This window comes from Camponotus vicinus, unplaced genomic scaffold (genome assembly GCF_025532165.1).
Source record: "Camponotus vicinus isolate PSW18456_S1 unplaced genomic scaffold, iyCamVici1.0 SCAF_1, whole genome shotgun sequence".
Classification (NCBI taxonomy): Eukaryota; Metazoa; Arthropoda; class Insecta; order Hymenoptera; family Formicidae; genus Camponotus; species Camponotus vicinus.
The window spans coordinates 22,203,980-22,217,451 of record NW_028141945.1 but is presented as its reverse complement, the minus strand read 5'-3'; the positions used below and the strand labels follow the sequence as shown (position 1 = coordinate 22,217,451).

General features: G+C 31.3%; 1 protein-coding gene across 8 annotated transcripts in view; it reads left to right on the top strand.

Annotated features, from left to right (window-relative positions):
- The window catches only part of LOC145959570 (uncharacterized), a 126,134-nt gene that overhangs the window by 73,139 nt on the left and 39,523 nt on the right, over positions 1-13,472 (top strand). For 7 of the 8 annotated variants that reach the window (XM_083078548.1, XM_083078545.1, XM_083078544.1 and 4 more), the window contains exons 3-4: positions 1,054-1,259; positions 11,688-11,927. In XM_083078548.1, the coding sequence (XP_082934674.1) occupies positions 1,054-1,259; positions 11,688-11,927 (446 nt within the window). The remainder of the gene's footprint in view (positions 1-1,053; positions 1,260-11,687; positions 11,928-13,472) is intronic. The other variant, XM_083078549.1, reaches the window with a different exon arrangement.

Sequence of the window (13,472 nt, the reverse complement as noted above, 5' to 3'; positions counted from 1 at the left end):
CTTTTGTATAGCATGTTTTGTCGAATGTGATTAAAATTGCAGTTACAGTAGATTATGTTGTATATTCGTCATCCTGTTTACCACTTTCCTCGGCAACCTATCATGTAACTTTTACAATTTCCGATTTCGATTAGCCAGTTATCAATGATTTCTGTTCGGAATCGGCCTTCGATAAGCTGTGAGACGAAAACAGCCGGAAGCGCTAACATTCGATTACAACACGTAGGTTTTGTCCTGATTAGATATGATCTGATTTTGCCGGTTCACTTGTGACGTGTCGATCGCTGTGGAAGCTTTCCGTACACGCATGATTGATCACGGGACGAAAAACGAGAGCATTCCGATCGAATGCCTTCTCGAGCAATAATCTGATATAGCTTTCGGGTACATGATAAGTTGTTCACAACGAAATAAGATATTTATTCAAGCAGGATATTAGAAGATATAAATATGAAAATATTTTATTAATATTTAATTAATATTTTAAATGAAAAAATATATTAAATTTTATTTTATATTTGTTAGATATCTCATTATTAACAATTCGTGCGATATGTAATTTTCTAGTATCATTTTTTTTTAAATGGCGTATGTTATATTCGGAATCCATAAAAAGAAGTTTCCTTTTTAAATGATAATACTTTCTGACATTACATTAAAATACCGCGTTATTGAACATCGGTTTGTGATATTTGTAATGTTTTGTTTTATTAAACGAATGATGTCATTATCTATGTGGACAACATAGTAAAAAAAAACCATCATATTTCTGCATCTTTAACGCATAAAATGTCGTTCAAAGCTTATGATACTTTCTTTCAATATTTCTTAATAAACCTAATTGAATTAAAGTCGATTTAATTCCATTTTATTTTAAAGTATCATTAATGCTTAAATTTAAAAATTACGAATTTATAAATAATTTAAATTTTTTAATTCTGAAAGAAGAAAGGAATAAAAATAATCCATCTATTTATGATTTTGATATCAAAATATATTTATACGCACATCAATATTTTTCTTTCAAAATTTCGGTTTGTTGTAAAATCATAGGTGGACCGGGCGGAGAAGGAAGAAGGGCAGGGAGAGGGTGGTCTGGCGCCGTCTTGCAGCGGTGCTTCCGGTTCGAGGATGGGCCCCGGGCCCGATTCCGGCAGCAGCGCTCCTTCTTCGGTTCCCCAGTCACTGGCTACTTCAAGGGACGACGAGGACGACGAGGACGATGAGAGCAGCGGTAGGCGGTCCCACGGAGGATCGAGGTTAGTGATTCTCGACGTGTCCTTGCATGCGATCACTCGCATTGGATTTTATCGCGATCTATTTCACTTTTAATATTTTGTCGCGCGAGAGATGATTTCGCGCAAATGTTTATCATCTTTTCAATCTTCTATTGTAATTTTTAACGAGAAAAATTTCCATGTCGCGTTTATATATTATCTTGTATATTTCAAAAACTATTAATCCAAAAATTAATAATTATCTTGCATTCTTTTTCTACTTTGAATACCGGTTTTAATGTTTGATATATCAGTCAACAATTTTAATTTTGTAAACTTATTGAATGCGATGTTAAATTATTTATATTTAATATACTTTAAATTATAATTAAAAATATAATAAATAAATATATATAAATTTATATTTAATATACTTGAAATTACATTTTTCATGCCACATAATCTTGTATGAGATGAGAGTTTATGCGGTAAATATAAATTTCATTTAATAATTTTACTTTATGGAATTGATTGATTTAATTAATAAATAAAAAATATAACGTACGTTACACGAAGAATTTCAATTATTAAAGATTGTATTTAGAATGTAACTAAAACCACGGAAATTTTTCTCGTATTTGCTCAGGATGACTATTTTATATTCCTCATTCTTCGTGCAATTAATTAATTGCACTGCTAATTTTAGCGCATCGATTAGCTGCATTGATTTAAGTATTTAATGAATAATATTTCCATAATTTGAATATATATTAGCGTATGTGGAAAAACTTTGGAAACTGAAACGAGACGTCGGTCTTTTCTACGTGAATCTCGAGAAAGATGACGAAGAGAAATATGTACTGTAAATATATTCCCGCAAAAGAAATAGGATTACATGGAAAATTGAATAACATCAAATCATAAGATGCTCTTTTACCATTTTCTTCTATTTTTACTTAGGAAAGAATGCCGGTCAGTTTCAGTTGACAGAAATATATTGCATAAGAGATAGTTCATATCTAAAATTTCACATCTTCTCAATACAAGTCATGTCATTTCGAATTTGCATCGAGATAATTCGCACGAAGTTGAAGAATTCGTTGAATCTCATTCACCTGATTATTCTTCGAAAATCCTAAAAATTCTGTTACAATCAAGATGATTAAAATAAATCGAACAGTAAAATCCGTAATTATTTCATTCTAGTGTATTCCGCAATTACTTATACCTTGCGCAGGATGAAATGAATGAAATTCTTTAAAAATTTTATTCGATACTTGGCTTAAATTTGCTCGTGGTGAGAGTGCTCTAAATATAATAGTGTTTCCACTTACACAATTAATATTTAACATGATATACGCAACTTAAGTAGCAAAATATGATCTCTAAAATATTTAATAGATATATGCTTTTTTAAGATCTCGAGGACATAAAGAAATTGCTACAGTTTATAAACGATAAAACCTTGTATATAAAATAACATGGAAGAAAAAGATTAATATTATTTCTCGCTTTTAATCTCGCGATTAATATTATATCTAATCGCTTAATTTTTACAAAATTTTTCGAAAATAATGTTATATATAAATGTTTAACAAAATTTATGAACATCTGTAGTTAAAAATTTGCAAATATCGAGAGAACTGATACATTTCCACAAAGCTGCAAATATACTTTACGTATCGAAAATCTACATTACATTTTTATAGAAGTTAAATTATTTGAGGAATTTAATAAGTTTTATTGTATTATTCTACTATACAATAATATTCTCATATTTATTATTATGCATCGAAACTGCATAAAATATTGATACATTGTAGATAATCGTAGATAAATCGCGACAAGCACTTCCAATATAATAATGATTTTTATTAATATAACGATTTTAATGAAATGTGATTCTCGATTAATTATCGAGAAATCACTGTTGTCAAAAAGTACGAGGTAATAATTTTTCCCTTAATTACGCTAATAAATCATATTCATAGTGTAATATCGTGGAATTGACTCGCAAAATACTTTGCGACAAATTACAGCAACTTAAATCGCTTTCAGCTAATAGTAATGTGTCGTCATTATTCGATTTTCACGTTTTGGCAACACACACGTCACATGCATCGGAAATGCATTTTCAATGCGGCGCAATAAATTTCTGACGGAACGATTCGCGATATCGTAATGGATGGGACTTTAATCAAGTGATGATGAATTTGTGAGTGAAAGCCTCTCTCACTCTCGTTTCATTTCAACATTTAAACATAGTGTTTCCCTCGTAACCAGATACACACATACGCGTACACACACTCACACGTATATCCACACGACGAATGCACTAATTCTCGGTACAAAATGTTTACTATGTACATATGGCGCACTTTACTTTACGCTAACCGAGTGCTTGTCACGAATAATGGCTTTTTACCCCTTAACATGTGCAAGCAGCACGTAATGCAATTATTCACGTGTCTGATATCTGGTAAAAGATATATAAAGAAAATATTTGTAAGATTACAGATAGTGCGAACACACGCACATGTAGAAATGTAAAATTTTAATAATTTCTCACAATGCATTCGTGAAAATTTATAATATTATTAAATTTTATTAATTTTTTATAATATTTTTATAAAATTATATTAATAAATTTATAAAATTTTATAAAATTTATTTATACTTATAAAATTCTTGTAATATTATTCAAATTATACTCGTTACATCTTCGATATACATATAATATACATGCTGTTGTATAAGGATTTATAAAAAATAGTTTTGAGATTTTCAAAAAACTCAATTTTATTCGCATTGCAAAAGAAATCGATATTGTAAGAAATATAAAACCCCAAAAATTGCTGTCTATTCTAATTTGGTACTTTACATTATATTGCAAGTCATTAGGAGATAAATATTTTATGGTTAACATAAATGATTTTGTTGATTCAAATGAAAGTTTCAATCTTTTGCGGTTTTATTCGTGCATATTGGATCTCATGTTTCAATTTAACTGAATTATATATATATTTAAATTACTCATATACTCATGTAATACCTATAATGAAGAACGTAGATACATAAACATTTATAAATACATAAACATTTTATGTAACGATTGAAATATATGAATTAAAATGTATAGAATATGCGTGATATGCGAATGAATAATGACAGATTAAATCGAAACGGTATAAGCTTAAAATTTCTGACCATAGAAAATTGGAATTTCGCAAGAAAGCTTCGCAGATTAACTATACTTATAATATTTTTTATTTTTATTAAAGTTATATCTAACAATTTAATTTATCATTTAATTTTATATCTGCTTTACATGGATTATTTGTTATCATGGATTATTTTTTATCTACTTTATATGGATTATTTTTTGCAAACAAACTTTTTATTTTATTTTTATAATTATATTTACATTCTTCAAAAATTGTACATCATTGAGATGCCAACCATGTAGAAAATATTCAGCATGTAATAATATTAGAGCAGAATTAAAAATTGGACGTGTATCAAAAGAGCTCAACACGAATCTAAAATCTGTCATAAAAATTCACCATGCTCTTTGCGAAATGTTGAAGCTCTTTTGCTTACTTGCTTCAGCCCGAATTAAAGTTCGCTCCATAAAGTTTAAAAGAGCAGAAGCCAGGTTCTTTTTCTTATACCTTTGCTTGTGATCGCGTCGAGGTTTTTTCAAGCTATTGCATAATTCGATGACTGTGGTTTTTCTACTTTGGAGAACATTTATTTCATGGCAAAAGCGATAACGAGAATGATAACTCGATGAAATCTTTCGAATAAGTAAGCTCGGAAAAATATTATCTGTCTGGCATGCTGCTATAGATCTACAAATAACGCGAAATGTACGATAAATCTTCTTAATTTTGCTTCATTGATCAAGGCAAGGAGCGTGAAACAAGATATCGTGCTTAATAAATCGGGAAAAATCTGAAAACCATGATATTGATCTTAATGCTTTTAGATTTATATTTAATATTTATTTCTATAATAAAAATGTAACAATAATATTTCTTATTTTCAAGAGTCGGAGTGATTTTAATAATTGACGATATATTTAAATTTTTTGTCTCAAAATTTTTAAACGATTGACTTGCGCGAGAGAAAGTAAAAATTTGTAAAGAATAAATTAGTGATAGAATTTAACTTTAACTTTTTGCATATTATCACTTTAACACAATTGTATAGTGGAATAAAAGTGGATCAAATGTGAAAAATAAAACGAAGATATATATCGCGATTTATCGTACGGGATTATCAGAGAAATTTATGATATGATAACCTCTTTCGTAATTCGATGCGCTGACCAAGTTTGCTTAACATCGTTAATGCAACTCTAATAAGATGCCGATGCGGCGTCTCTGCAGCGTGAATTATTACTCTCAGGCTAATTACACCTCTTACGTTCGACGAAGACGACCCGTTTTCGCTTCAATGTAAAAGTTCCCGAGGAAAATTCCTTCCGGTTTGAAATTATGTCTCGGAGCAATATCTTCTTTTCGTAGCACACCGTAATATCGCTTCTTGCAGAGATATCGAACGAGACACAATCGTCTTTATCATGAAAGCTAAATTTTTTGCTAGCTTGGATAAGACATCTTCAGCGAGTAAATTTGCTTTCGATGAGGACGGTATGCAAAAGAACTCGAAACAATATACGATAATAATCAATCTTAATTCAGAAACGTAAAATTTTTTTATTTTATTTTCCTCTTTATAATGTGATAAAATATATTTTATTATTGATGTAATTGATCTAATTTCTATTATTGATATAATGTATAATAATGCATAAAATGTAATATAATTTATAAGGTGTTGACATATTTCTGAAATTATGCAACACAAATAATTTTAATGACTTCATCGAGAGAAATGTTCCTGAAAAAGATGTGGTGTAAAATTTGCATTACATCCCTTGAAACTCCGTTTCACTGCCGCACATATACCGCAATCCAAACTTATTTACTTTTTAATTGAAGCGTTGAGACTGTAACTCGAAAGCATTCGTGCATCTAAAGCAAACTATGTAGCTATCTTGCGAATGCCATTCGTGCAGTTTTTGTTCGAGGAAACGTGGGGAGCATGCCAATGGTGATTTTTAATCAAACCTTAGATTACGTGATCATCTGTGTACATATGTGTGTGCGCGCGCGTATTATACTTTTTACTTTTTATTATAATTGTGGAATTTTATTGGAAGAGACGTATAGCGAGATTTTTCTCAAGATATTTGAGAAAGAACTTTTGAGTTTTTCAAGTAATAACGCGTAAACACTTTATCTCACTTTATCTCTTTCATAATTTTGCAATAAATAACGTTACTATTTTTAATTATTTGAAAATATCGCGTATTTTCCTAAAAATTGTCGTAGTTTTTATTTTAAAATATTAATCTATTATACTTTTAATTTTAGACATTTATATAACTGCTATATAAATATTTTTACCGTAAATTAAAAGAAAATTGGCTTTTATTTGTTATTTTTCTCCTAGTTTTATTTACATTATACGTTCTTTCGTTAATATTTTTTTTCACTTTATTTTAATCCTATAATTTTTTAACGGAGAAAGTTTTTATAGTTTGCATTAAATTTCGAATTATAAAATTTATTTTATAATATATGTTTTTCATGCGTCTATAAGCAGGAAAGCAAAATCGTATATCACTTTGTTTTGAAATGAAAGTAACTATTCGGAAGCCGTAAATGTACAATCATTCTTGACTAGTAGCCATTTACGAGCATCCGGCAAACGTGCCGTATTTGCATAGGAAATTTCTCATTTCCCGACATGTTAAAGGCGAATGTAATAATGTTCATTACTAGCGTCAACGTTTCTTCTAAAAGGGTGCAAGAATATCATATATATCGAACCGTTATTTTTAGCTTTTAAAAATATTTTATCTACTTTCTAACGCGTAATATCCCAATTTACCGATTTTCAACAATTATAAATAAATCATGATTTGAATATAAATGTAACAATCAAAGCGACTCTCTTGGATTATTCAATTTTTTGTTTTTAACAAGTTTCGCGATTACTCATCTTACAAAGATAAAACTGAAAATATTGAAATGTAAATAAATGTTATTTATTTTAATGCCGTTACCTCGATTAAAATACAATATGATCGTGCAGCAAAAGCGAGCAAAGTGAAAATTCAGATCGTTTTATAGTTTTTATATTTTTCCATTACTGAAACAACGTAGAAAGATTTTTATTTTATTTCTTCTCTAGAAATCACAGAAAGAAGTAAACACTTGACAATCAGAACGAGAATCTAGCATAAGATAAGATAGCTATCTTGATGTTTTCTTAATGCATTAGACATGGATAAATAGCAATGATATTTTTCGTTTTAAAACTCGATACAATTTTTAAGGAAAATAAATAAAATGAAAATCGCTAAAATAAACAAAAATTGAAGCCAAAAACATTTGTTAAACATATTATCGATATTCAACTTTTCGAAAAAAATATATTTATATTAGAGAAAATTAATATTTAATGTTACATACGATACCTTTTACTATAAAAAACATTTAAAAAATAGTGTTCATATTTTTGATTGATTAATTTGCTTCAAAAGCTGATGCAAAAATTTCACCAAAATGCTTCCAAACTTCCTTGCGATCTTAAAACTATGAAAAATTAAATAAGGACATAATTTTTGTTTGTGTCAATAATTACATAACTGGACGTAAAAGACTATCTTTTTTTAAATATAAATTAACCATTAAATGTGGTTTAAAAAAAAGAATATGAGGTTATATGGCATCTCATTAAGTTGATTTTCTTTTTTCAGCTCTACTCTAGGAATAACAGAGAAATATTGCAATCGAACGCAACTCGTGCATGTAAAACTCGCGTTAGCTTAGATTTGATAGCGGAAAGCAGGTATACAGCCTCATTCGTTTTTAGATTAATTCAAGCGAACAAAGAAGTCTCGCGTGCTTGGTTACAATACAATATAGTAAGCACTCTCCCACAAAGGAGCAATTGGCTGAGAACGTAAGCTGAAAATCAGCCCATATATCTGCAAGCGACTTTAAGCTGTTCGTATAGCGTGTTTCAGAGCATTGGCAATTGCATATGGGAAATCGAGTAGAGCAATCTTTGATTAGATTATTTTACGATTGGATTATTTGCCGACACTTTCTTCTCACGCGATGTGCTCTACAATAAAGTTTTCGTCGTTAACGAAAATAATTTTAGCAGCGTTAATGAATTATATGAATAAGAATAAAGCGGATAGTTTTAACAGAGAGTAGAAATAATATCGTTACGAATTCCGCGAGAAGGACAAGAGAAGGAAGCGTCTAAGGATTAAATTAAGTAGGTCAGTTATTGTAAAGTAGATAAATAGTTATAAAGTAAGTAACAGTTTCTCTATTCAAAGGACTGTAGAGTTTCGAATTGGTTTCTCGTCGAATGTATTATATATATTTTTTTGAGGTATTTAATTAAAAGTTATTTTGCTTGAATTTCACGCAATATATATATATATATGCCAAAATTTTAGTTATTTCCAAACATTTTAAAAACCTTTTACATATGCAAAATAATATTATAGATATAAACATATTGTAATGCAAATTTAAAAGGATGACATTAAGATGCTCGAAAGAAATAGATATGATGATGCGGTGATGATCCTTTCTTTGCTTCGTGCGAATTATTTTTTTGAATACATTATCTAATAATGATCATGATACCTCTGCTCATTATTCTTTTCATCATTACACAGTAGAAGAAATTGAGAGAATGTCGGCGAGCACGAGGTGAAAAATCTGATGCAAAGTATATATCTTGCATTTGATTGACGGAGGGGAAGATTGAATGAATTTTATGATATTCGTTCCAGGATGATTAACGTATATTACATGGTAAATTTAAATTCAAATTAATTGTTTTAAGTTTTTGTGGAAAGAAAGATGGATCCGAGAGAGACTATATCACTATGACTTTAGCAAAGTTTTATATTAATAGGCAATGGCGACAGTAGCATATAATTGAATCGCTGCATTTAACGCGGATAACAAGGATCGTGCTTATGTAGCGTCATATACTTATCGCAAGTTTGTTCTTTCAGCTACGATATTAAATTACGAATTTAAATTTTCGTCGCGCGCGACATAATCGGAGAACAGGGCGCGCTAACTAATTTCCAAGTCGAAGTTTTGCATCCGACAGAACATCTTCGCTTCGCTGCTCGCTGTCTGTTTCGCGAGAGTACCTCGTCTTTTTTCTTTCCCTTCTTCCCTATTGTACAATGACTTTTCGGTGCATGCAGTGCATCGCGAACGAGGCGTATAATCAGCAAGTTCTGATTTTATTCATTCAGTAGGGATCCAGGTTGGACTTTCCCAGTCAGATTTTGTAGACAGCTTTTCGTACTCCCAGGATGCCACGCTTTTCATTCTCACGAAAACGGCGACGAGACGGGCGGCGAATCTGCCGCGGTCGTAATCCCATAAAGCGCAAAGTGCACTCGGCAAACTGTCGCGTTTATCGACTTTACGCGCCGCGGCAATTAACGTCGCGATGTACCGTGGCGCCAAATCTTTATCGTCGAAGCGATTTTTTTTTTCACGGGGGTGGAAGAGAGCGGGTAAATAAATTTAGCGTCACGTCGCGTCGCACAGTCGGCAGAGTTTTCAGCGAATGACTCGTTTTTCACAATGCGATATGGAGATGGACAGACGGACAGAGGGAAGGATGAAGGATTGTCTGATTGAACTTGCGTGAGGGGACATGAGATTGACTTGGAGAGAGAAAGGAGACGTGAGTGATGAAACCTATTCACCCATTCAATGAAATACGTTACAGACTATAACTGTATTTGCGTCGCTTTCGAGTGAGATCGTTCGCAGAGTGAATGAGCAAAGCTTTTTTTTGCAAGACTGCTGTTAGTCGCGTAGACATCCCGACCGGTCTACCATGGGATGTTATCAATCATAGTTTGACATGTGTTAATACGAGAATCATAAGTCATGTTGTACCAAAGAATTAGTTGTTGAGAAAAATACGTAAAGATATAATTCTCTATTTATTGTTAGATTTAAAATAAAAATTCATACATAGCAAAGTATCGATCCATCTAAAGAGATTTTATTTACTTTTGAACAAATCTTAAAAGAATTTGAATTCAAAGATTAGTTGGAGTTTTCCATCTTTTTACTATGCGCATTAAAAGTCATGTAACTAGTAATTTTTTAACTTACTTTCACACAAAGTAATATCGATAATATATATACACATCTGAGAAAGAAAACGCACTCTAGCAGCAGAGCAGATCGTCTAAAGAAATCGCATCAATGTTAAATGAAACCATCTTACCCGAAGCGAATGTCACCCACCCACTCATATAGAGTGTCCCAAAAGTCCCGGAACGGTTGAATATTTCATAAATTATGCACTTTAGAAAGAAATGTTTCAGACAAAAGTTGTATGGCTTGAAGGGGGCCATAAGATGGTGCCATTAGTTTGACCTTGAAGAGTCACCTGAAGGTCACGTGAAGGTCACCTCCAACTTTTTAAACGGGACACCCTATATGTTTTTGCATATTCTTGTAACTCATCTCGAGAGCTTTCCAAAACACTATAATTAAGTTAGTTTTCATTAAGTACTTTCCGAGTTATGAGGCTTGAAATAATTTCTTAATTTTACATAAACCGTAAAGTATCTTGTAAAATATTCATTTTTCGATTATCTTACCTTAATACTTTTATGTACAAAATAATGAGAGGAATCAATTGGTGTAAAGAAAACATATAATTGTTTCGAAAAAAAATGTAATTCACAATTAACAATTACATTTTTCTTTTCGAAACAATTATGTGTTTTCTTTACACCAATTGATTCGTCTCATTATTTTGTATATAAAAGTATTAAAGTAAGATAATCGAAAAATGAATATTTTACAAGATATTTTACGGTTTATGTAAAATTAAGAAATTATTTCAAGCCTCATAACTCGGAAAGTACTTAATGAAAACTAACTTAATTATAGTGTTTTGGAAAGCTCTCGAGATGAGCTACAAAAATATGCAAAAGCATATAGGGTGTCCCGTTTAAAAAGTTGGAGGTGACCTTCACGTGACCTTCAGGTGACTCTTCAAGGTCAAACTAATGGCACCATCTTATGGCCCCCTTCAAGCCATATAACTTTTGTCTGAAACATTTCTTTCTAAAGTGCATAGTTTATGAAATATTCGACCGTTTCGGGATTTTGGGACACCCTATATAACCCATCCTAGAATGAGTATGCTCATGAAAGACTGAAAGATTACGCGAGAAAGACATATGAATGGTAGTGAAAAAGAATACATGAAAATGTGAATATTTGGGAATAAGAGAGAACGAAAAAGAGGTGAGAAAGAGAGAGAGAGACTGAGAGAGAGAGAGAGGCAACCCGTGTGGGTTCTCTGTCTTCTTCGCAGATCATCGGAGATCTATCGTCAACGACACAGTATCTCGAGCCACCGACGAGCCTTCGCAACTAAGGCAGCTGGTGCAGGATTAGCCGCTACCTCGACGACCTCGGAATCGATGGAGAGCTACGCCGTCGACACCGAGATTCCCGCAGCAGCCAGGAGGCCCCGTAGCACGAGGGGTTCGCAAAAATGGAGTAACGTACGCGCGGTCATGGCGTTATATTCCTCTCTACGCAAAATTAAGAGGTATTCCCGCCATTAATCGATATGGACGGTGACCTCTAGCACTGTCATCCGCACACAGAAACATCCTTGTACAATCTTATAGGCTATCCCTCGGATTGTGTTGGGAACTTGGCACCATGGCTTGAATTCAATTTTGTAATTATCTTCTCTCCCTCATATTCTTTGTTTTCGAAGACGTTATGCGTTTGATTTAGTTCTTTATTTTTCAATACATTAATTACTATTTTAATAAAATAATTTAAATAATTAAATTAATAAGTAATAGAAATGAGACTCTCAAAAAAGAAATTTTGTTGATTAATTTTTGCCTGTGACTTTGATATGAATGAATGATAATGAATTATAATCTTAATAGATTATATTTAAAATTTTTTTACATCACATTTAATAAAAATAACAGAATGCGAAAATTTTGAATTTCAAAAATTAACTTTCACATAGTCTCGAAAAAAGAAAAAAAAGTCTCGGAAATCTCGACAGTGTCGGAAAATATTGAAGATCTTGCAGCGCGTGTGTTTGCATCTTGTCAATTATTCATTCCGTGTATACGACAGGTTTCCGAATATAATCGAATATTCCGTTTCGATTTTTAGATTCTCGAAACTAGGAATTTTAAAACTGTTTCAGGGATTTCAAATAACAATGTGAATTATTCAAAAACGTTCCTTGCTGTGCGCTCGCACACGAAGCAATTTTAATCTGATATTGTTCCCATCACTATCCACACGATGCCACGATTGTTCGCGATGTAAAACGAAAGAACGTAAAATTTACGAGACTTTCGCTAAATAAATGTACGTACTGTAATAAACTTTATATGGAAAAGTGTCGCTGTATTAAACTCAAAGCCTTGGTTTACGTATAAACTTATCGAGCTCTCTACCTTTCTATTATTCCGCCAGTTCTATCTTTGCAGCCTCAAAAAGTATTCACATTTACGGTAAAATCCAGTTGGGTAAATTTAATGACAAAATAACAAATTTAATAAAGTGTAGAAATATAAAAAATATTTTTCTAAAAATATTTATTATACAGGGTGTCCGATTCGTGAGAGAAAGTTAATTTGCAATTAACAATTACATATTTTTTCTTAAAAACAACTATGTTTTTTTTTACACCAATTGATTCCTCTCATTATTTTGCATATAAAAGTATTAAGGTAAGATAATTAAAAAATGAATATTTTACTAGATATTTTATGATTTATGTAAAATTAAGAAATTATTTCAAGCCTCATAACTCGAAAAGTATTCAATGAAGAAATACTTTATTATAGTGTTTTGGAAATCTCTCGAGATAAGCTATAAGAATACATAATAAAAAATAGGGGGTTCCATTTAAAAAATTAAAGGTAACCTTCATGTGACATTTTTGCTTATTACTTAATAATTATTGCGAATTTTGCAAAATGGTAGAGGACTTTTCTTCTTAGTTTGACCCAATCTATCATCACTTTTCGTTTGGTCCCTCACGAATCGGACACCCTGTATAAGTATTCGTTATATGTTATAAATATATGTTATTTTCATGATAAAATAAAATGAT